The sequence below is a fragment of the Pectinophora gossypiella genome, chromosome 13, assembly GCF_024362695.1.
Source record: "Pectinophora gossypiella chromosome 13, ilPecGoss1.1, whole genome shotgun sequence".
Classification (NCBI taxonomy): Eukaryota; Metazoa; Arthropoda; class Insecta; order Lepidoptera; family Gelechiidae; genus Pectinophora; species Pectinophora gossypiella.
In genome coordinates, this window is record NC_065416.1 from 15,140,517 (window position 1) to 15,165,329 (window position 24,813).

General features: G+C 39.4%; 2 protein-coding genes across 2 annotated transcripts in view; both read left to right on the plus strand.

Moving 5' to 3' along the window:
* Positions 1–10,380, plus strand: part of LOC126372131 (uncharacterized) — a 43,831-nt gene extending 33,451 nt beyond the window's left edge. Inside the window, exons 5-6 of the mRNA XM_050017730.1 lie at positions 5,273–5,398; positions 9,397–10,380. Coding sequence (XP_049873687.1) covers positions 5,273–5,398; positions 9,397–10,380 — 1,110 coding nt within the window. The remainder of the gene's footprint in view (positions 1–5,272; positions 5,399–9,396) is intronic.
* Positions 1–24,813, plus strand: part of LOC126372119 (ATP-dependent RNA helicase DDX42) — a 329,796-nt gene that overhangs the window by 151,659 nt on the left and 153,324 nt on the right. The gene's annotated exons all lie outside the window — the stretch shown is intronic.

Sequence of the window (24,813 nt, forward strand, 5' to 3'; positions counted from 1 at the left end):
CTGTAAAAAACCGGACCTGTTAAATCTTCAGGTTAGGTACGCGGACCCTGTGAAAAACGGGATAATTCTGGGGAGCGTACATAGCGTCATATAACTTATGTAAGCGATATTCCAACAACATTAGAACCCTGTTAAGTAATATTTGAAGTCGGGATTTGTGTAATGGTCTTTTGGTCCGAAAACGTATTGAAATTGCAAGGGTTGAGGATCTAAAACAGAATATTATATTCGCATTAGACCGGTCTTGTTTCTAGAGTTAATATAATAATTATGACATTATAGGATGGTTTGTTTGTTATGGAATTTCGTAAAGGATTAATGAGGTTTAAAAAAATATATATTGTATGAATTTGGGTACATAATTTGGTCTTAAAATTAATCTTATGGGTAAGTCCCACCAAACTCTGTCTTTGCAGACATATACAAACATTATTTGTCTTCTTCTATCGTGTGGGTTGTGAGGTGGATTACCAACCCCATCAACCCTCAGGTTATCAGGTGTCAGGGTTATTATTGAGCCGCTGTAGGCCCCTGACAGGACTCTACTACGTAAGTACTACGTACTTACATCAGTGAGTAATAACCGGGACCAACAGCTTAACGTGCTTTCCGAAGCACGGATCATCTTAATTTTAGACATTCAGGTGTTCAGCCTGTAATGTCCTAACCAAACTGGGGACCACAAAGTGATTTTTGTGATATATCCTTTTTTCTATTTAACTTATTTATGTATTTTAATCAAGAAAAACTTAAAAAGTCCGACATTTTATCACGTTTTTCTATGACGTCACGGTGTGCTTTTTCATACAAATTCCATAGTAATTTCGTGTTTTGACGTTTAGTAAAAAGTAACTTATTTGACTAGTTGTAAACTAGCCTATTCAATATTCATCAAACAATCAATCAATAATACTTTATTGCACAACAACATATATAAAGGACATAAACATACGAATAAAACATAAGCACAATAGGCGGCCTTATTGCTTAACAACAATTTTTGCCAGGCAACCTTAGGGTGAAAGAAGATATTCATCTATCTTGGCGTGTCAAAAAATAAGGTAGGCTTGAACCAATTCAGTTTGATTTCAATCTAACAGCAACAATAGCTGCGTAACATGTTACCTACTTAAACCATCATCCCGGTACGATCATAAGATGGACAATTTAAAAATGGTCGCAACCCATTGAAATGCAACTCATTTCGTTACCAACTAAAACACCAAAAAGTAACTCATCAAAAAGTCATAAACGCGCAGACGCTGGGAGCACTCAGGGGTAGAGACGGGTGGGGACGGGTGAGAGGGGGCCGACTCCGGCGCACACAGCGTTGCCAAAAATCTAGTCAAACTGGCTTGCTATAGTGCAACGCACTGTACGATGAATGCAAGTTTGGGACAGCAATGGCGTAGAGTAAAAACAGTAATAAAAATACATAGACTAAACTCTGTCTCAAACTTTTGAGCATACTTTAACAGAATGGGAGTCACATGAATGTCAAATAAATTCCAAGATATTTTGTACATTTCGGTCAAGATTCTAACACAAATACAAGTACTTCTTTCCTATCGGGGTAGGTAGTGCCTCAAATCCCCAGAGGAAACCTTGCTGCCGTATTAAGATTGTTAACGAATTGAAATTATGAACTGTAGATTACAAATATATGCCATCATTTGAACTCTTTTTTTTGACGTGACTTATTGTAGATTTCATCAACGTAAAAAGAATCACCCGCAAAACCGGCTCTGCATAAAAAAACAACATAATATATATAAATTTTTGTCTTATGTATCATCAAATCTCATCTCTGCTAATTTGTGTTATATAAACATAAAATAAGTAGCTATAGACACTAATCATCCGAGGGGGGAGACTGTGGTTCTGTACTACAAGCTAACGCTTCTCACAGACCCCAGTCTCTCTCACCAACCACTGTATCATAATCTTGTTTTATTGTTAATTACCAATTATCGTGTTGATGTGAGAGTAATAAACATATTTTTATTATATTATTATTATTAACATTGACAACTGCCCAATTGTAAAGAACTAAAAAAATAAATAAAAAAATAACGAATAACACCCACTCCACGCCTCAGACAGCCCTGTCGTTAGATAGTCATACAAAAGTAGGTGCATCTAAAAACTGCAACCCGATTGCATGCGGAGCAAAAAAAGGGCCGAATTTGCGGCCGTCGACCGGGCATCGACCTGGGGTTAGACCTAACTGAGGCCTAGAATTCGTACAGGTATGAATGTATTGGGTTTTTTACTTTTTTATTTTTGGGTTTGGCCTCGCGCGCTTTGAGATGTGTTGATGAGTGTCACGGTGCGTTGGTGGTTTGTGTGGGATGTTGATTTCTGAGTAAATTAAAAATTAGATTTATGTGTTTATGTAATGGAGATGTTGTTTCTTTTTAAATTTGGAATACAAATATGTTTTGTTTAAAAATGTGTACAATATTAGATTTAAGTTACATAAATATTATTAGATCACGCCTATTTCCCGTTGGGGTAGGCAGAGACTATGGAATTCCGCTTGCTACGATCCTGGAGGCACCATTTTCTGCACATTACATTTAGATCGTTTTTTTTTTACTGATTACTAGCCCTTGGAGTATGCTTCATACTTCTTTTTTTTTGGTTTTTGTATGTTTATTGTTGTTTTTTTATGAAGTTTTCTCTTGTTTTTTTTTTTGTTTGTTCGGTTGATTGGAGGGAGGCACGCGCCGCCGTAATAACTATTTAGTTATTTGTACATTGAACAAAAGACAAATGCATTTAGAAAGTTAACAAACAACTTTCATAATTATGCTAAAAACCAGTTTTATAACTCGCAGGTTCCAGTAAAAGTGATTAAATTCACAAACAACTAATTGTAATTATAATTATAATCCGCCATCGTCGCTGTCTACACCTGGCCGCGGTTCATTTGCTGTCAAAATGTCGAAATAATAACCTTTTTTATACATTCGATTCGCTAAGAGAAACCTTGGACTTTTCCAAGACAAAATGACCCTTAATCCACTCCCACGTTACACACAAATTTCCACTCTACTACTGTATTCTTAGAACGAAAAATCGGCATGCAAAGTCGACAGTAAATTCGGAATAAATTCTGCAATTTTCTATCAGCGAAAACTGACCAGTTTCCAAAGACCTCCCCTCCTTGCTTTGTATTCTGAAATAAGTATTGAAGGGAAAATTTGTCGCTGAGTTAGGGGTCTTGATATATTAGTTAGGATATTGCCGTTGGGTTCAAGGTACGAAAAATGACCGAATGAATGAAATCTTGTACTGTTAGAAGTTAGATGGTGGCGTTAAAATAATAAATATACAGGGTGTTAGTGACATCGTAACGAATAATGAGGTGGATGATTCAGACCATGATTCTGAGTGAAAATGAAGTTTTTTTTTATTTATTTTTTTATTATTTTCAATTCTATAATTTTGCGATCGAAAATTCCACTTGATATTAACTCAGAATAATGAGCTAAATCAGCCCCCTCAGTATTCGTTACGATGTCACTTACATCCCGTACAAGTACATACAGGTACCCATACAAGTAGGTATGGGTGTTAGTGACACCGTAACGAATACTGTGGGGGATGATTCAGACCATGATTTTGAGTAGATATTAAGTGGAATTTCCTGTCGGAAAATTCATGAATTTTTTTTGTTTTTTTTTTTATTATTATTTTCCATTCCAAACTTTTGCGACGGAAAATTCCACTTGATATCAACTCAGAATCATGGCCCGCATCATCCCTCAAAGTTTTCGTTACGATGTCACTAACACCCTGTACTAAGTACTTTTGAATAGCAAAACTGCTTGCTTCTCAAATGGCGCCAGTTCGAACGCCAGTACCGGACTTGTACCAAAGACTTATTCAGTTTTCGCTAACACGTCGGCTCGACCATTATAGACAGCGATACGGCTCACTACCTATCACGTTGGTCTAACAGAAAGCTCGGTGAGGTGGTTAGCTTATCTTACGATGGATACCTCTGACTACCCCAATTGGTGTATAGTCGCTTATGTTTTTATAAAGGGAGCCACGCACATAGCAACAATACACTTAAAATGACATAATTATGAAAGATACATAATATATGATCACGTCTATTTCCCGTTGGGGTAGGCAGAGCCTACGGTTTTCCACTCACCACAAAAAAAGAAAAGATAAAAAAACATGATTCTATATATAGGCTTAGGCCTATCTTGATCGTGAATTTCGAATATTCAATTACTAAAGTCAAGGCTGTATGGTCCATAGATCTTTGCCTGCCTTATATAAGGCGAATTTAAACAATAAAAAAATATTCTAATTCTCCGGCTAATTAGATAATGCCATTTGCAGCAAATCTACAATACACGTCACGTTAAAAAAAACGAATTCTTAATAATCCGCTCTCGCCTTCGCTCGCTCTCATAACTAGCTCTACAAACGTGGGCGAAGGTGAACGATTCGTCAATGCTGTACTCATTAGCGGGCTCCGAAAACGCGCAAATAGTGGTCCCTCCTTTGTGGTGTGACCTCCCGGACCTCAGTTAGTCATGCACGCCTTTCCCACAAAGGCATTGTAGATTCGAGATTAATTTCATTCTCCTGTGGTGTTTTTGTTCGAAAGGTGAGAGGAGAAAAAAAGAAGAGGAATTAATTATATTTTTTTTAGAAAGAAAGAATATTTTTTTTATTTTAGGACACCACAGACACGAATTAGAGATACATTACAATAACACACATCACAAGACAAAGAGCACAGACATGTAATACTTAATATGTAAAACTCACAACACATAGTAATAATGGCTAACATATAGGTAATAGTACTAATGACTAAGATGTAGGTATTAAATATATTATAATATATATTTTATAATATATATTATATTAATATATTATATTTATATATTCATAATATATATATGTACATATACTAATAAAATAAGGAGGTATCTACAGGAATCGGAGCCAATATTTTACTATTGCTTAGGTAGATGTAATTTTAAACAAAGGAAAACTGAACTGAACCGAACCGTTTGTTTGTAACCAATTTGTATTTATTTTGTGTTTTAAAATGTTAAATAAATAAATAACTCAACTGGGTACAGCTGAGTACAACTTGGTACAACTGGGTATAACTTGGTACAAATAGGTACAACTGGGTACTTGACGAGGCGAATTGTTGTACTTTATTACGTTAAAACTGCCCTGTGTGTAAGGACTTCTCTTATCTTTCTCTCAACTCTTCTCCTGTCTATTCCAGTTAAAGTCCCCGACAGACGAGAACGGAAGCAGCACAGCAGCCAGCGAGGGCGTCCCAGCCAACGGATCCATTTTCACCATGACCCTCAAGAACAACCACCTCATCGTTGAGACTGAGGAGAGGAATGTAAGTGCTCCTAATGGTTATGGTTAATAAAGCTTACCTGTGCCTTTGAATAAGGAATAATACTACGTATAGAACAGACTCTCAGCTCCCTGCTGAGCTAGGGGTAGTATTCATTTTATTTATTTATTTATTAAGTAAGTACTACTACATCATATATACATACGAAACATTAGCGACTAAAACAATTACTAAAATTAAGACATATGGTCGTAAGGCCCAAAGTCCTTTTAATATCCAAATCCCATTGTTTAACTATTGTGTCTGGAAATCCGGGCCTTATGAGGATAAATATATATGAAATACCTCAGTGTCTCAAGACGAAAGTCTTTGACCAGTGCGTGTTGCCAGTGATGACCTACGGCAGTGACACGTGGCCGCTTACTATGGGTCTTGTGAGGACGCTCGGTGCCGCTCAGCGGGCAATGGAGAGAGCTATGCTCGGTATTTCCCTGCTCGATCGAATCAAAAATGAGGAGATCCGCAGGAGAACTAAAGTCACCGACATAGCTCGGAGAATTGCACAGCTGAAGTGGCAGTGGGCAGGACACATAGCGAGGAGAACCGATGGCCGCTGGGGCGGAAGGGTTCTGGAATGGCGACCACGCGTCGGACGACGATCAGTTTTTTTTTTTTTTTTTTTTGACGTGACTTATTGTAGATTTGCCGCAGATGGCATTAACTACTTGGCCGGACAAATGGGGAGCGCTGAAGGCTCTCACCCGGTACAACGTTTAAGACAACAGGCCTGAGGGTGCCCAGTTGGGCGCGAACCTCGGCTCAGGGCGTCGTCTGAGAGGAAAAATATTTGAAAGAATTAATCGACCCTAGTGGGTCGATAGCGATAAGCGCTGAATGAGGGAAATCGTCGACCACGCCGGCGGGGTCGGTATCGGGGTCCTGAAGTGTTTGGTGTCGCGAGCTGATTGGCTGCCTCTATGGCTAGTCCGACGATCAGTGGCTAGGCCCGCTACAAGGTGGACCGACGATCTGGTGAAGGTCGCGGGAAGCCGCTGGATGCGGGCAGCGCAGGACCGATTGTCGTGGAGATCCTTGGGGGAGGCCTATGCCCAGCAGTGGGCGTCGTACTGCTGATGATGATGATATATAAAAATTACAGTACATAGCATCTACAAATTAGTAATTAACAAAGCAGTCTCTATTTACCCTTAACTGGCAAATATGAATAAAATATGAAATTAAAGTAGAATAAAATGAAAAAATATATGAATTTACTTATTACTTAATAGATAGTTTAGAAATTGTAATAAACTAATCTCAGCTTCGAGACTGCCCTCAAGATCATGTCAATGTGACAGTTCTTATATAAAAACAGGGACTTAAGCATGATCTTGAGGGCAGTCTCAGCTGAGAGTAGTTTATTAATACCACCCTGAGTTTACCTCATCCCCATCGGTCTTACATAACATAACAAACACTTTATTGCACAAACAGGAAAATACAAAACAAAAGAAATAGAAAGAGTACAATAGGCGACCTTAGTTTAGTCTTCAATCGATAATGTCAATGTGTAGTGGCTGTGTAAAACTCCCGCTTACGGACGGTAGTGAAAAGTATCGGCGTCCGAAGGACGTAATATACGATCCCGACGACCCGATTACTCTAGCCATAGAGGCAGCCAATCAGCTCGCGACACCAAACACTTCAGGACCCCGATACCGACCCCGCAGGCGTGGTCGACGATTTCCCTCAATCAGCGCTTATCGCTATCGACCCACCAGGGTCGATTAATTCTTTCAAATATTTTTCTCTCAGACGACGCCCTGAGCCGAGGTTCGCGCCCAACTGGGCACCCTCAGGCCTGTTGTCTTGAACGTTATACCGGGTGAGAGCCTTCTGTGCTCCCCATTTGTCCGGCCAAGTAGTTAAGGCATCGGTATTCAAAGAAAAACAACTCGCATAATAAGAGGAAAAAAACCGAATATTAATAACAAGCGTATAGTGCTCTAACGTAAAGATTTTATAATATCTTCTTAAATTAATTATCTATTATTATTTTATTATTGTGTCGTCAATATAGCCTATTAAAAGAAGCGTTAAATGAAACCCTCCGGCTGCACAGGCCCTAAACTATCAGAGACAGCGCAGTAATTAACGATCGTGATAGATTACAAGGCAACGGGATTAAGTAGAGAATGGTTCAGCAAAAACTAAAGCGGATCGGATTAAGCATGTAAGTAGATATCTTTAGCTAAGGGTGTTGGGACCCTAGCTCGGCGACAATAGATGGCGTAAGTGTAGCCATGCCATTCGGCGATCGAAATTATTAATTATTAATATTATTAATTTATTTATTTTTTTATTTATTATTATAAATTGTTATTTTTGACATTGATAAACTAAGCTAAATGAGCTCTACACCTTTTTGCCACTACTTGAAGGTCTAGAGAACCTACATAAACTGCCTATTACGTCCCACTGCTGGACACAGGCCTCTCCTCAATCAACCGGAGGGGGTATGGAGCATACTCCACCACGCTGCTCCACTGCGGGTTGGTGGAGGTGTTTTTACGGCTAATAGCCGGGACCAACGGCGTAACGTGCCCTCTGAAGCACGGAATCATCTTACTTTTCGGACAATCAGGTGATTCAAGCCTGAAAAGTCCTTACCAAACAAAGGACAGTCTCACAAAGTGATCTCGACAATGTCCCCATCGGGAATCGAACCCGGATCTCCAGATCGTGAGCCTAACGCTCTAACCACTAGACCACGGAGGCTGTGCATGGAGGCTAGAGAACCTACAAAGAATAAAAAATATATTATAAATCCTTTCTATTTTCTCCAGGTTTACTCTGGGTCTGAAGTTATTGTCCACGTCCTACTTATATGTTATTTTTATTACTTACTAGCGACCCGCCCCGGCTTCGCTCGGGTACAATGCTGAGGAAAAAATGAAATTATTTACAACATCACATTAAAAACCTCAAAAATAACAGTATTTCTCCACTATTTAATGGATGTTATTATACATATAAACCTTTCTCTTGAATCACTCTATCTATTAAAAAAACCGCATTAAAATCCGTTGCGTAGTTTTAAAGATTTAAGCGTACATGGGGATATAGGGACAGAAAAAACGACTTTGTTTTATACTGTGTACTGATTATTAGAAAATACATATAAAAAAAGTTTTATAAAGGTTTATTTATAACAAAAAGAGGACGCACATAAAGCCAAAAACAACCCTGCTGTTTAGTAGCATAAAGAACATGGGACTATACGTATATAATTAAAAAAACATGACACTAAAACTTTTTCATGAATTTTCCGACAGGAAATTCCACTTGATGTTACCCCAAAGTTTTTGTTACGATGACACTAACACCCTGTAGTTAGTATATTCTTACCGACTTACCAATAAACAATAAACGCTAATTTTTTTTTTTTGATGTGACTTATTGTAGATTTGCCGCAGATGATGGCATTAACTACTTGGTCGGACAAATGGGGAGTGCTGAAGGCTCTCACCCGATACAACGTTTAAGACAACAGAAAAAAAACACGCTGCTACTGTGATAGAGTTCCTTTTTCGTTAAATGAATATAAAAAAAAAACACTTTTCGCATTATTTTTTTGTTTTTATTTTTCTATTTTACATTTCTTATTGTAACGATTTCATGTTATTTAATGGTTTTTTTTTGTTATAATGTTGAGTGTATTTTTTATTTTGTTCTAGGATCGAGTATGTAATTGGAGGACAAAGTAGATTTATCTAGATCATGTTCTGATTGTGCTGCAGTTTCTTTATTATTTAGGTATTTATTTATTACTTTGTTTTTATTTTATTAATTTTTTTTCAATAAAACCTAAATTAATTTTGTTATATTTTTTATTGTACTTAATTAATAAAATGTAATAATTATATTTGGATAATATAATATAAATTGTCGTTTAAAATCGTATAAAAGTAATAAAAAGATTAAAACATAATAATTCTGCTAATAGGATAGAAAAGTTAATAGAATATTTTATTTTTCAGGACATTACTAAAAACGGACGCGAGACCAAAATGAAATATTCTCCCGACAACGATGGCATCTTCGTGGTGGAAGTTCAGCAGTCCACCACGTACAGACCCAACAACAATAAGCAGCCAATCCTTCAGAACTCCCCGCCCCACGACCCTCAGATATCCACCAACCAGGCCCTCATCCACCGCGTTCCTGAGGAGTTGGAGAAGAAGATAGAAGAGGACAGCGAAAAAGGCAGCGTCAAATTCGACAAAGAAAAGGCCCTGGCCCTATCCAGTACTGGTCTTTCAATCTCCGATCTAAGCATGTCTTCTATTGGCTCGCATAACGTCAGCTACTCTTACGGGAGCCAACTAGGATACGAACTAGGACCTTTCGGTTACCCCATCTACGCAGGATATGACACCAAGGATGAAACTGACTGCATAGTCCACGACAATTCTCAAGAGCCTTTGATCACCAAAACACCAACTGATCCTGATAAGCCAGTTGTTACTGCTGCAATTTTCAAACAAGATTCCATCATAGGCAACGACTTGCAAGGTCCTTCGTACTGTCTGGAAGGCTCCAGCGATGGTCCGCTACTATCTGACGTTCAAGCAAGAGAACACAGCCTTCAGAAGCTGCACGATAAAAAGCTAGAAAATGGCGTCGCTGTACCTATAGCTGAAAAGATTGAGAGTCCAAAAAAGGCACTCAATCGAGCTGACAGCTTGCCAGTTCGGTTAGAACAAAAAGTTCCTCAACCAGTCCTCGAGAAGAAAACATCTTTAGACGAAATTAAAGAAAACGATTGTCACTTTGCAGTGCCAAAGGAAGCTTTAAAAGAAAAGGTTTATGAATGTGTTAAAGACGCAATCGTGCCATCAGCTTCTCCAAAGTTCGAGAAGCTGATGAACGACAATTACCCTGGAGAATGTATGTATGATCAGCCCCCGATGATCACTATCACCGAAGATATAGAACCTGGCAAGTCTGATAGCTCCAGTTAATTCTAGAAGTTTTCATTTTCTCTAATGTACATAGGTTAAGCATAATGTGATTAGAAGGAAATTCAAGATTTTTCGATGGAATATTGCTGTGCTGTGCTAGTGTGGGGAATCATTACTACCACCATTGTTACTTTTTCAGGATGTTTGTCACTTTTAAAGATTCACGCATTTTATACAATGGTGCTGATTCCAGTACACAACATCTGAATTTATTTTAAGTTACACCTGTCATTTTCTTATCCGCCGAAAAGAAAAGGGACGGTTGATTGATTACTGATAATTTTAAAATTTAAAGTAAAATTAGTAGGTGTCTGCAGGAATCGGGGCCATTGTAAACTATTTTAACGGGTCGATACGTGATAGAAGCGACTTGGAAACCAGCTACGCTCAAAAGTGACATCTAACATTTTCAAGGTTGGCCCCACTAACGTCGGCCCACCCTGTGTTGCCATTTCGTAAAAAATAAATTACCCACGACCAATGTATGTATTTATATTTACTTTGTAAAGAAATTTAGAACTTTTAGAAAAAGATTTACTTACAGTTTTAATGATTTTTATATATGTGATAAGTAATAGTAATTAAATACATTAGTCAGTAATTCACTTAATTTTCAATAATAAAATTTACGTCCTTGGAATGTTGGAGATACTTACCAATTTAATGGTAACACAGTGGTAACACTCATCAAATGGCTAGCAATGGCGGATTGTCATAGGATTGAGCATACCTGGTCTTCTTATACCATGCTTGATTGAATGTTAATAAAGTAAAAAACAATTTACCTTACTTAACACACTACATTGTAGAGGTATAAAATCACGTATCAACCCATTAAAATAGTTTACTATGTATAAGGACAGAAGGAAGGTGGCGTGCTCAAAAATGCTTATGAAGCTATTGTCAGTTCAATTATTATGAAAAGAATGCCTTTGATTCTTTGATCCAAGATTATCATGTTACTAATAATAAAATAATGAGTGAACTCACTTCGTTCACACTGGTATAGCAACACTAAAAATGTATGGGTTACTTATTGGGAATATTGGAATTAAAAAATGACTTCCATATTTGACAGGTGTTATGGCTTGCTATTCTGTCTTTATTTCATGTTTCTTACTTCTAATTTCTAAACCTTGGCCGCTATAATAATCGCCCTAAAAAATATATTAACAAATAATTGGACTATGAAATGAGCACACCGCTCCTACGCGCATGCGCGAACGAAGAAGATACTGAGTCGGCGCGTCAGAGTGCGCAGCCATCTTCCGCAAATATCTGTGAACATGGTGTGTGTATAAAACTATAAACTATCTTTAAAATTATACTAAACAACTAAAACACTAAACTAATTATCTTAAAACTATAACTAACCCGGCCGGGCACTAACAAACTAATAAAATACTAATAATACATAGAATTAAACCGAGGAGACCAGTGAGCAGCGGCGGCCGAGGTAAGTCTTAATCTTATTCTTTTTCTTTACACCTTTTACTTTGAAGCGGGCCAGGGCAGTTCTCTCCCCACGTCTATTCTTTATTTTAATTTACAAACCCATTTTTTTATAAAATTCCATTCCAATTGGCCTCTGGCTTACGCAGCACGACAGAACGTCCGTTCAAGCCACGCCATTTTTAAGTGGTCCTAATCGAGCGCGAATTTCCTATGGATACTGGGTTCAATTTCAATAGAAAACTCCAGTTTACAGTGTATTGTCTTTCTAACCTAATTCTCTCTCTATTTACATTGATACTTTTGTAATAAAACATTCAATAACTCATTTTTACGAAACTTCTGTGCTTGGATAAAACATTTAAACTTGGTAGGGTTATATCAGTAATTACCTACCTACGCGTGTGGATATTATTATTACATATTACTATTCGAATCTTGACTTAATATCAATACCTACTACACCCTACTATAACCATGGACGATAATTCTAAATTAAACCTTCTTGTAATTAGACGTGAATATATATTCCGTGATATTCAAATATTGTTTGATTTGTCGCAACAAGTAGCTACAGATCCATCAAAGGTCAATGCCTTCAAAAGTCGTTACAAACGTGTAGAATCAATTCGTCAGGAATATTTAAATGTCGTTCATGATATTCATACATTAATGCTGACTATAAATCCGAAAGAGGTTATTGATATGAAAACGGTGGAAGCGTTCGACACTCTTTACTACGCCGTCGAAGCCGCGGCAGATCAGCTGATGCCGAAACCACGGGAGCGAGTCGATGACCGTGCGTTGGGCGAGTCCACTGCGAATTCAGCCGCGAAATTCAAACCTATTGCGCAGGTCAGATTGCCGAAAATTGAACTGCCTAAGTACGATGGGAATATTGAACATTGGCAGACTTTTTATGATACATTTTTGTCACTTGTACATGAAAATGAGAACATAAGTACAATCGAGAAATTTCATTATTTGATTTCTTGTCTTTCTGGCTCCGCTTTATCGGTCGCAAAGGGCGTTCCAGTCACTGTTAACAATTATCAAATTGTATTCGACGCTCTCGTTGAACGTTTTCAAAACAAACGCATTTTAGCCGCGAACTATTTGGATAAAATATGTAACCATGCACCTTTGCGAAACTGTAACCTGAACGAATTACGTAATTTAACAAGTTTATTACAAGAATCAGTCAACGCTCTTAAAGCTATAAAAATCGATAACCTTGGGGAATTTATTTTATTTTATTTATCATCTCGAAAATTGGATGTTGATACACGAAAGCGCTTTGAAACCCAAAACAGTCGAAACCTGCCTACTTTTACCGATTTGTTGACTTTCTTACAAACCTATGTCAAAGTTCTTGAAGCGAGCGAGTCTTCCGCTCCAATTCCTACTGCATCACAAAAGATGTATCAAATCCAAAAACCTCATTTTGAGACACGTAATAATAATAATCGTTTCAAATCGTCCGCCTTCCCCGCGAATACGGAGTCGCACTTGGGCGTCGAGCAGTACTCGGAGATATGTTCATACATACCTACAGGGCCGCACTCAGATACAGGGCCGTACTTAGACCCGTACTTTAACGCGGGGGACTGTTCGAACCAACAGACTGCTCTGACGACAGAGGCGTATTCAGCTACAGGGCCGAACTCGAGTGTAAACAAGTATCCAGATTGTTATTGTTGCGGTTTTTCCCATCATTCCATTTATAAATGCCCGGTCTTTCATGCATTAAATTTTAATGAAAAACAAAAACTTATCACAACAAAAAATCTTTGCGCAAATTGTTTGCGACGGAATCATACTGCAAATCAATGTTTTTCGAAATCGACTTGCTCGAAATGCAATGCACGTCACCATACGCTCCTTCATGACGAAGGCACCGCCGCGGCTTGCCCTGTTACCTCCATGCCTGGCCAACAAGCGTCAGCATCCGGAATGGAGCCAGCCGCAGTAACTATGAACACCACGAGTTCTGGCGCACACGTTGGACACAGCCGTGCACTCGTTCTTCTCGGCACATGTACGGTGCGAGCGCGTGGGCCTGCAGGAACATTTAACGTGCGCGCACTTATAGATAGCGGAGCGCAAGATTGTTTTATGACTAGTGCTTGTGCACAGCGTCTGGGCTTACCTTTACGTCGCTGCCACGTAGCCGTAGCTGGTCTAGGTCAAAACACTGTCCACCAGATAAAGGGCATAGCGTCATGTTCTATACAACCTTGCGATTCCCATGAACCAAGTTTCGATGTCTCTCCGATCGTAATGAACACTATTACAAACAAAATGCCCGCAGTAGAAGTCCCTTCTACTGTTCGAGATTCTTTTAAACATTTAACTCTAGCGGACGAAAACTTTGATAAACCTAATGACATTGATTTATTGTTAGGTGCCGAGCTGTTTCATAATGTCTATGACGGTCAGCGTTTAAATTTGGGCCCGGGCTTGCCGGTCGCTCTGCACAGCGTATTCGGCTGGGTTCTCACGGGGAAGCTCGACCCCGAGTGTCGACCCCCACCGACTACCTCTTCCCTCTTTGCTTCCACACTTGCCCTAGACAATGTGGTCAAGCGTTTTTGGGAGGTCGAAGAGCCCCCGTCGGTTGATATTTCAAACCCAGAAGACGATAAATGTGAACAGTTATATACCAATCTAGTGAAACGCAATCCTGACGGAAGGTACGTCGTTCCTATGTTAGTCAAGGAGCCGTGCGAAAAACTCGGGGATTCTTATAATATTTCTTTATCACGATTCACAAACCTTGAAAGACGACTTCATCGTCACGACCAACTGAAAGAAGATTACGTCCGCTTTATGCGCGAGTATAGCGAGTTGGGTCATATGCAACCTGTTGACCCACCGAACGATAGTGACCGGAATATAATTCCTCACCATTGCGTTTTAAGACCAGATAGTTCAACTACCAAACTACGTGTAGTTTTCGACGGCAGCGCGAGAACTACTAACGGGAAGGCTTTAAACGATATTGTCCACACCGGTCCAAAACTGCAAAATGATATCGTAGACATCATTACTAAGTTCCGCCTTCACGAGGTAGTTTTCACCGCGGACATCTCTAAGATGTACCGTAATATTGATTTGCGACCGGAAGACCGTAAATACCAACACATTTTTTGGCGAGACTCGACTTCAGAACCTGTACGCGAGTACGAACTCACTACTGTTACTTACGGGGTGAGCAGCTCACCTTATCTTGCAATAAGAACTTTGCATCAACTCGCCGATGATCACTGTGCACAGTGGCCCCGCGCTGCTGAAATAATCAAACATGACACTTTTATGGACGATATCACAGTCGGAGCCCCTTCTGTAGAAGAAGCTATTGAATTGAAAAACGAATTAGTTAAATTACTGGACTGTGCTAAATTCGAGCTCCGCAAATGGAGTAGCAATTCCCCTGAGTTTCTTTCCCAATTACCTTCGGAGCATTGTCAAATACCAAAACCGTTTTGTGACAATAGCAATCAACACACGCTTAAGATTCTTGGAATACAGTGGGATCCAACTCAAGACAATTTCACTTATTCGGCATCTCAGCTAGATTCGAAATGTACAAAGCGTTCTATTCTGTCAAATGTCGCTCGCATTTATGACCCTCTTGGGTGGTTAACCCCGGTGGTTCTTATAGCCAAGTTGCTTATTCAAGACCTGTGGCGACGTCAGTTGGACTGGGACGAATCCGTTCCTGCGGACGTTTCACAACAGTGGCAAAACTTCGTATCGGAGTTACAAAATTTGACTGAAGTGCGTATTCCTCGTCGAGTAGCACTTTCTAATACAGCCAAATACGAACTAGTCGGGTTTTGTGATGGATCGACGAAGGCTTACGGGTGTTGCGTCTATCAACGATCAATTGGCGACGGCGACATTACATCGCACTTGTTAATTGCGAAGTCTAGGGTAGCCCCTTTAAAACCTTTAACGGTTAACCGACTTGAGTTGTGTGGTGCTGCTCTTCTTGCGCGCGTGTTAAAGCATATGTATAGTTTACTTCACAGTCAAATTAACATCGTGCGAGTAACTGCCTTCACAGACAGTAGTACTGTGTTAGCGTGGCTGAATACACCTCCCTACAAACTTAAGACGTTTGTATCGCATCGTGTGGCTAAAATAATAGACGAAGTAAGCGTCGAAAATTGGTTACACGTATCGACTCATGATAACCCGGCTGATCATTGCAGTCGTGGTCTTCCCTGTTCTCAAATTATTACGAGTCCAACTTGGTGGTCTGGACCAAAATGGCTTTTAGCCGAATCAACATCTTGGCCTATTCAAAGAGAATTAGTTTCCCCTGACAATATTCCCGAACTGAAATCTACAGCTCACGTAGCATTACCAACGTCTGAGAAGGATGATGCTGTTTCACAACTTATTCACAAGTGCTCATCTCTTTCACGTGTACAACGCGTCTTAGCGTGGTGTTTGCGTTTCGTTGCGAATTCAAAGCGTTCGTCTGAGGCTCGTATAACATCACCATTAACGGTTGAGGAATTGAACACTTCGCTGTCTACGCTAGCTCGACATGAACAAGCAGCATCGTTTTCGGAAGAAATAGACTCCGTCAAATCAAACATCCCTTGTAGTCGCATTATACAAAAGCTGTACCCTTTTATTGACGAGTTGGGTCTTCTGCGAGTGGGGGGGAGGCTGAAAAATTCTCAGTTACCACAAAACACAATTCATCCTATATTATTGCCGAAGTTATCTCCCATCTCACGACTTATAATCGATTATTATCATCGACTGCATTTACATTGTGGCCCCCGAACCTTACAATCTCTCGTGCAGAGACGATTTTGGATTCTAGGTATTCGGAATTTGATTCGGTCCCGACTATCTAAATGTGTCACCTGTTTCAAGGTCAATCCAACACCATGTCAACCTATAATGGGTAACCTGCCGTCGCCTAGAGTACAACCCGCGCGTTGTTTTCAAAACGTCGGAGTTGATTTTGCAGGACCATTTACGGTTAAAGAGAGTCGACGACGAAATGCAAAAACGTATAAGGCTTATGTTTGCGTGATAGTGTGTCTTGCTGTCAAGGCAATACACCTAGAAGTCGTATCTGATTTATCTACTCCAGCTTTCATTGCGGCTTTTGATCGTTTTGTGTCTAGACGCGGTCTCTGCAAAATGGTGATTTCAGATTGTGGCACAAACTTTATAGGTGCGAGGCGTTACCTCAGCGAAATACATCAATTGCTACTTACCAAGCAGTCTGAATTAAATACGGAATTTTCAGGACGCGGTATAGATTGGCGTCTAAATCCTCCAACCGGCAGCCACTTCGGTGGTATTTTTGAAAGCGGCGTTAAGTCAATGAAACACCATCTCAAGCGTGTAGTAGGATTACAAGTTTTAACTTTCGAAGAGTTGGTAACAGTACTAACTAAAATCGAGGCTGTTCTTAATTCTCGACCGCTGTGTTTTCTTTCATCCGATCCCAGCGAGGTAGACGTTTTAACTCCCGGACACTTTTTGACTGGTGGCCCGTTGGTTTCACTCCCCGAACCTCAACTCGAGGATACTTATGTTCCACCACGCGAGCGATGGCAGATGCTTCAGAAGCTCACTCAAAGTTTCTGGCGCGCGTGGCAACGTGATTACCTTCATACGTTGCAACAACGGGTAAAATGGTTCAAAGGTCAGGCAAATGTTAAAATTGGGAATATCGTAACAATCGTAGAACAGAACTTACCTCCGTTAGAATGGCATTACGGTAAGGTGGTCGATATCCATCCGGGCAACGACGGCGTCGTACGAGTTGTTACGCTTCGTACTGCGAAGGGTTTGTTACGTAGACCTGTAGCCAAAATCTGTCCTTTACCTCTTAGTAATTAATCAACCAATTTCTTTTAATATATCTATTTACGTTTTCTTTCGCTTTGTTTTTTTTTTATCCAAGCACACATTCTACTTTCTGCTCACTCATGTGATTATCTTGAAACATTCTCTGTAAACTTGTCGTCCTTATAAACAGTTGTACATTTGAAAGTCCGATTCGTATGAACATTCTCTGTTAACTTGTCACTATTTTAGTTTTATACAGTATTTTGATTAAGCTGATTGACTCTTAATTTATCTTTTGAAATCCCTGAAGTGATTCCAAGTGGGGGGGAATGTTATGGCTTGCTATTCTGTCTTTATTTCATGTTTCTTACTTCTAATTTCTAAACCTTGGCCGCTATAATAATCGCCCTAAAAAATATATTAACAAATAATTGGACTATGAAATGAGCACACCGCTCCTACGCGCATGCGCGAACGAAGAAGATACTGAGTCGGCGCGTCAGAGTGCGCAGCCATCTTCCGCAAATATCTGTGAACATGGTGTGTGTATAAAACTATAAACTATCTTTAAAATTATACTAAACAACTAAAACACTAAACTAATTATCTTAAAACTATAACTAACCCGGCCGGGCACTAACAAACTAATAAAATACTAATAATACATAGAATTAAACCGAGGAGACCAGTGAGCAGCGGCGGCCGAGGTAAGTCTTAATCTTATTCTTTTTCTTTACACCTTTTACTTTGAAGCGGGCCAGGGCAGTTCTCTCCCCACGTCTATTCTTTATTTTAATTTACAAACCCATTTTTTTATAAAATTCCATTCCAATTGGCCTCTGGCTTACGCAGCACGACAGAACGTCCGTTCAAGCCACGCCAACAGGCTTATCTGAAAGTATGTATTGATGTTCATGTAATATACACATAACATAAACATAAACAGCCTTTATATGTCCCACTGCTGGGCTCAGGCTTCCCCTCAACCAACCAGAAGGGGTATGGAGCATACTCCACCACGCCGTTATATAATAAATAAATTGTAACGTGCAGCATATTTTGGTGAACACATAACGTAAGCTGACGACTATAACCCAATTGGGGTAGTCAGAGGTACATCCATCGCAAGATTACCGAGTTTTTTGTAACACCAACGTGATAGGTGAGATTTTCGTCGTGAGATATTTTATCAAGAAATGCTTTAAATGATAACACCTCCTTTTTGCTTCGCTACAGTCGGGTAAAAAGAGGAAAATTATGTGTGACTTAAATATTCATAGTAGTTGGAGCAACGTGGTGGAGTATGCTCCATACCCCCTCCGGTTGATTGAGGGGATGCCTGTGCCCAGCAGTGGGATGTATATAGGCTGTTTATGTTAAAATATTCATGTTGTATAAAATAATTCAAATTGCAAATTGCTTCCAATGTTTCCAATAGAAAAACCACAATTTGTAAATCCTAAAATAACGTAGTAATAAAGCATTAGTGTCTGATGTTTTACGTTGGTCCTGGCTTCGAATCCGTTCGAGTTGATTGTTGCAATTTGAAATTCTAACGTAGTCTATCCATATGTTGACTATTTGTGTGTATGTAGCTTGTAAACGAATGTACCTTTATGCACACATGCTTAAGTGCGAGCGAGATAGATAGTTTGTGCGCGCTCCCGTTTACTCCTTAGCAGCTTACGGCCATTTAAGACTAAAATAAGACCCAGAGGGGGTGAGGTCGGCGCCCGATAAGAATTTGCGCGGGGGGCGGAGGGTTACCGTTCTATACTTACTCATCCCCCTAGCATTATCCCGTTTTTACACGGTCCGCTTACCTAACCTGACGATTTGACAGGCCCGGTTTTTTATAGAAACGACTGCCTGCCTGACCTTCCAACCCGCGGAAGACCAGCCCAATACAGGTTAGGTCACATACCTCCGAAAATGCATTTCTCGGTAATGTGGGTTTACTCACGATGTTTTCCTTCGCCGCTGAGCACGTGATAATCATTTATGATCCAAATATGAATTTGAAAACAAATTCGACAATCATTGGTTTAGGCCTGTGCTAGATTCGAACCTGTGACCTCTACCAACTGGGCTACCACGGCTTCCCTGTTACACCGTTCCTGTATCATTAATGTATTTTCTTTATTCTATGCATAAGAAAAAGAAGTATTATACTAAGGCCGCCAATTGTACGGTCACGAGTACTAATATGTATACACTTTGAAACCATGTCATATTAACTTTTTTGACAAATTAAACCGTAAGTCTCATTAAATGTCAAATATGATAGTGCGACAGGGTTCTAAAGTGGGTACATGATATTGCTCATGACTAATTTCATTCTATTTCTCTTTTGTTTTGTATTTTGTACTTTCCTTTTTGTGCAATAAATAATTTGTTATGTTATTTTGTTTAGACACAATGCGTAAGGTACATTCGTTACTCCTGTTTCTAGATAGCTGTTTCCATTTAGACTAATTGTATATTGTAAGTACCCATCGAACGATGCTAGTTACCAATTTTAATGCAATTTTAGTTTTTTTCTAGATGTTACTTTCCATCAGCTGTTTAAAGTATTTATTAAAAATGCATTAGAATTGTAAACTTTTTTGAGAATATACCCACACCAACTAATAATAATACATTTGTGCTGATTCCAGTACGGTCACGAGTACTAATATGTATACACTTTGGTACCATGTCACATTTACTTATTTGACAAATTGAACTATAAGTCTCACTAAATGTTAAATATGTTAGTGCGACAGAGTCCTAAAGTGGGTCCAATATCCTGTTGCCACTTTAGAACCCTGTCGCACTATCATATTTGAGACTTAAGGTTTAATTTGTCAAAAAAGATAACGTGACATGGTTTCAAAGTGTATACATATTAGTACTCGTGACCGTACACACCATCTAATTTTATTTTAAGTTATACCTGTCATTTTCTTATCCGCCGAAAAGGAAAGGGACTGTTAAGTACCTTCCTACTTGCTGGGTTGTTTGCTGGGTGAAATTAATAATAACTCCAAAATAAGTCTTCAACACGATTATAATCAATTCTTCGTTATACAAAATTTGGTTTCACTTGTTTTCAACGGACACTGGATGGCAACTGGCCATGTAGGGAACTAGCGGGGAGAGGCGCGCGGGCGCGGGTTGCAGTGCGCAGGCGCGGTACGGCGGCGGCGGGGCGGTGCGACGGCGGCGTGTGCGACGACGGTGAGTATATACTTTATAACTTTAGCTATGTATATTTTTGTTCTTTACTAATTTTTAATCTTTTTCTTTTCAGGTTTTCTTTCTTACAGGTATTTTCTTCTCTTGTGTTAACAACCTCCGGCCTCCGCGAAAATAAGACAGGAATTCTTCACTCGGCGCAATACAACGGACATATCCTGTTGACTGCTCTTCTAACAGTGCCTTTACAAGTCTTGATGTCAAATACTCGACAAGCTCCATCAGATCCTGGATACACCTTTTCTATTCTTCCCATTGGCCAATTCATGGGTGAAGTGGATTCTTCTTTTATTAAAACAAGTTCTCCGGGCTGAAGATCTACCTGGCGCTTCTGCCACTTGTTACGTTGCTGCATCTCACAAATATACTCCTGGCACCAGCTGTTCCAAAAGTTCTGTCTTGCTTGCTCTATCTTTGCGTATCTGTGTAGACGATTTGGGTTTACATCTTGTAGGTCTGGACTTGGCAGCGACGTCAGAGGCCTTCCAATTAAGAAGTGCCCTGGAGTAAGGGGGGCTAAGTCATTTGGACTCGAGGACATAGGACATAGAGGACGGGAATTCAGTATAGCCTCGATTTGACAGAACAGTGTTGCAAGTTCCTCAAATGTACAGTGCATATTGCCTAACACCCTTTTCATGTGGTACTTTGCTGACTTCACAGCTGCTTCGTACAAACCACCAAAATTCGGAGAATATGCAGGTGAAAATTTAAACTTTATACCATCATCAATGAATGAGTCTGAAATTGAACCGGAAGAGCTCTCAAGAAACTCTCCTAACTCGCGACTGGCGCCTACAAAGTTGCGGCCATTATCAGAAAATATCTCGCGAGGTTTACCGCGACGAGATATAAAACGTCGTAAGGACAAAATAAAAGCCTCTGTACTAAGATCGCTTACTAATTCTAGGTGAACTGCCTTTACCTTAAAACATATAAAAACGCATAAATATGCTTTTACTAATTTAGCACCGCGTCCTTTTTTTGTTGCAACGAAAAAAGGACCGGCGTAGTCAGTTCCAGTTACTTCGAATGGATAACCTGGTACAATTCTTTGCTGGGGCAAGTTACCCATTATCTGGTTCGCAACTGCTCCTTTCAGTCTTCTACATCTTATACATTTATTAAAAGTTTTACGAGCTAATGTTCTGCCATTTATAGGCCAGTATTTTTCACGAATGACTGAAAGGAGCAACTGGGGCCCGGCATGCAAGTACTTCACATGATAATAATCAAATAATAATTTGGTGAAGTGATGATCAGACTTTAGGACGATCGGATGTTTTTTGTTATACGAGTAAGTAGAATTCTCAATCCTACCTCCTACTCTGATCATCCCTTCATCATCAATTATTGGATTGAGATTTGAAAGAGAAGACTTCATTAATTTATCTTTGCTGTTTAAACCATAAAAACTTTCTGTCTGTGCTATACGAGCTAAATACAACTCTGCTCTTTCAATCTCATCCACTGACAATGAATCCTTTTCTTTCGTGATATTTTTCTTACAATTTCTTATGAATCTTAGAACATATGCAAACACATTACGCAATTTTCTGAAGCTAGAATATTTACACATGTCTATTACCTTTTCCTGTGTTTGAATGCATACCGTATGTGACCTAATTTCAGGTAAGTCTACATTTTTAATTTCTTGTTTAGGCCAGTTTGCTTTATCTTGCATCAGAAATTCTGGGCCCGACCACCACATTGACATTGATTGGATATCTTCGGGTGCGATCCCGCGCGAAGCCAGATCCGCGGGGTTCTGCCCGGACTGCACATAATTCCATTCACTGTCAGTGGTAAGGTCCACAATCTCTGATACACGATGTGCCACAAACGTTTGCAATTTGTGCGTAGGCGTCTTCAACCATCCCAAAACTATTTTCGAGTCACTCCAATATATTTTTTCTTTTATTTTTACTCGCAACGAATTTGTGACTTTGTTACATAAGCGTGCTGCTAACAGTGCTCCACACAGCTCGAGTTTTGGTATGGTTGTCGCCTTGAGTGGTGCTACTTTTGCTTTCGCGCACAATAAGTGGACTGTACAGTGACCTAGAGAATCCACTGATCGAACGTAAATGCATGCTGCGTACGCTTTCAAAGAGGCGTCCGAAAACGCATGCAGCTCAACATGAATACTGTTACTACAGATGGCGTGGCGTGGGATTGTTATATTTTGCAATAATTTTACATTTTGTATAAAATTGTACCATTTTCCACTTTCTTCTTGAGGTATTTCCTCATCCCACTCCAGTTTCTGTAGCCACAGCGATTGCAACAATATTTTACATGAAATTGTACATACACATAATAATCCTAATGGATCAAATATACTGGAAGTTATTGAAAGTATTATACGTTTTGTACATTTGCCTTCCTTTACATTTTTTGCTTTACTTGTGGGCATAAATATAGTGTCACTATCGGGGTTCCATTCAATACCTAAAGTATGAGTCACATTTGATATTTTCAAATTTTCTTGTTTACTACATGAATTGTTTGTAAGTTCTTTCATTAATTCTTTAGAGTTACTTTTTATCTTTCTTAGATTGAAACCGGCTGAGCTAAGGTGTGTGGTGACTTGCTGATAAATTTTCTTTAGTTGTTGTTCATCATTATAACCTGTTATTAAATCGTCAACATAAAAATCTCGCGATACAATAGTTTGTATTAACTCATCACCACACTCCTGAGCCAACTGTAACAAACATCTGGTGCTAAGGAATGGTGCACATGAAGTACCGTAAGTTACAGTATTCAATTGCAAGTACTTCATGCGCTCCCTTTCGCTCTCACGCCATAATATCATTTGTAAATATCTCTGCGACTCGTCTATCATTATTTGACGATACATTTTCTCTATATCGCCTGTTAATATATAATTGTGCTCTCTGAATCTTACAAGTATAGAGAAAATGTCGTCTTGAATGGTAGGTCCCACCATGAGGATATCATTGAGTGAATAACCTGATCTTGTTTTTGCTGACGCATCAAACACTACTCGACATTGTGTACTTTCACTTTCCTTTCTTAATACCGGATGATGCGGCAAAAAGTTTGCATTTTCAGGTTTTTCACTCATTGATAAATGCCCAAGCTCTTGATATTGATTTATGAAATCTACATATTGCTCTTTTACGTCAGGTTGTCGCCGAAAGCGCTTTTCTAGCGAATCAAAACGTTTCTTTGAAATACAATAAGAATCTCCTAGTTTATCAGGCGACTCTTTCAGCGGCAACGTGACGCAAAATCTTCCGTCTTCCATCCTTCGTGTATGCTCCACAAAATGCTCTTCACAAGCTTGCTCTTCAGCCGACCAGGACTGCTTTTCAGGAAGCTCTTCCAGCTCCCAGAACATCTTCAACTGGTTCCTGATCTCCTGACTGAAGTTACAATATACATTTTCATTAGGTAAGTCTCCAGTACACATGACAGGTCCCACTACTAACCACCCTAACTGCGAATTTTGCAATATAGGTTTATTAATTCCCATTTTTATTTTTTCAGGGCACGTTATTTCCCAGAATACGTCTGCACCCAATAGTAAGTCTACTTGTGCTGGGCGGTAATAGTGGGGATCTGCCAAGGTAACATTGTTAGGTACATTTATTTCAGATGTATCTACTTCCTGACTAGGTAAGTTGCTTGTTACTTGTGATACTACAATCGCATTCACTTGTTTACTAAATGAATTTGTACATGATTGTATTACCAAATTACACCGCTCTATTGCATTGAAAGACATGTTGTTTATGCCAGTAACACATACCGTGTCTACTTTTACAGGCTCAATTGCTAATTTATCTTTCAAAGAACGTGAAATAAATGAGGACTGGCTGCCGCAGTCCAACAAGCAACGTACCTCTTGCTTAGACTTGCCGTCTATTACAACGTTTACAATTGCTGTCG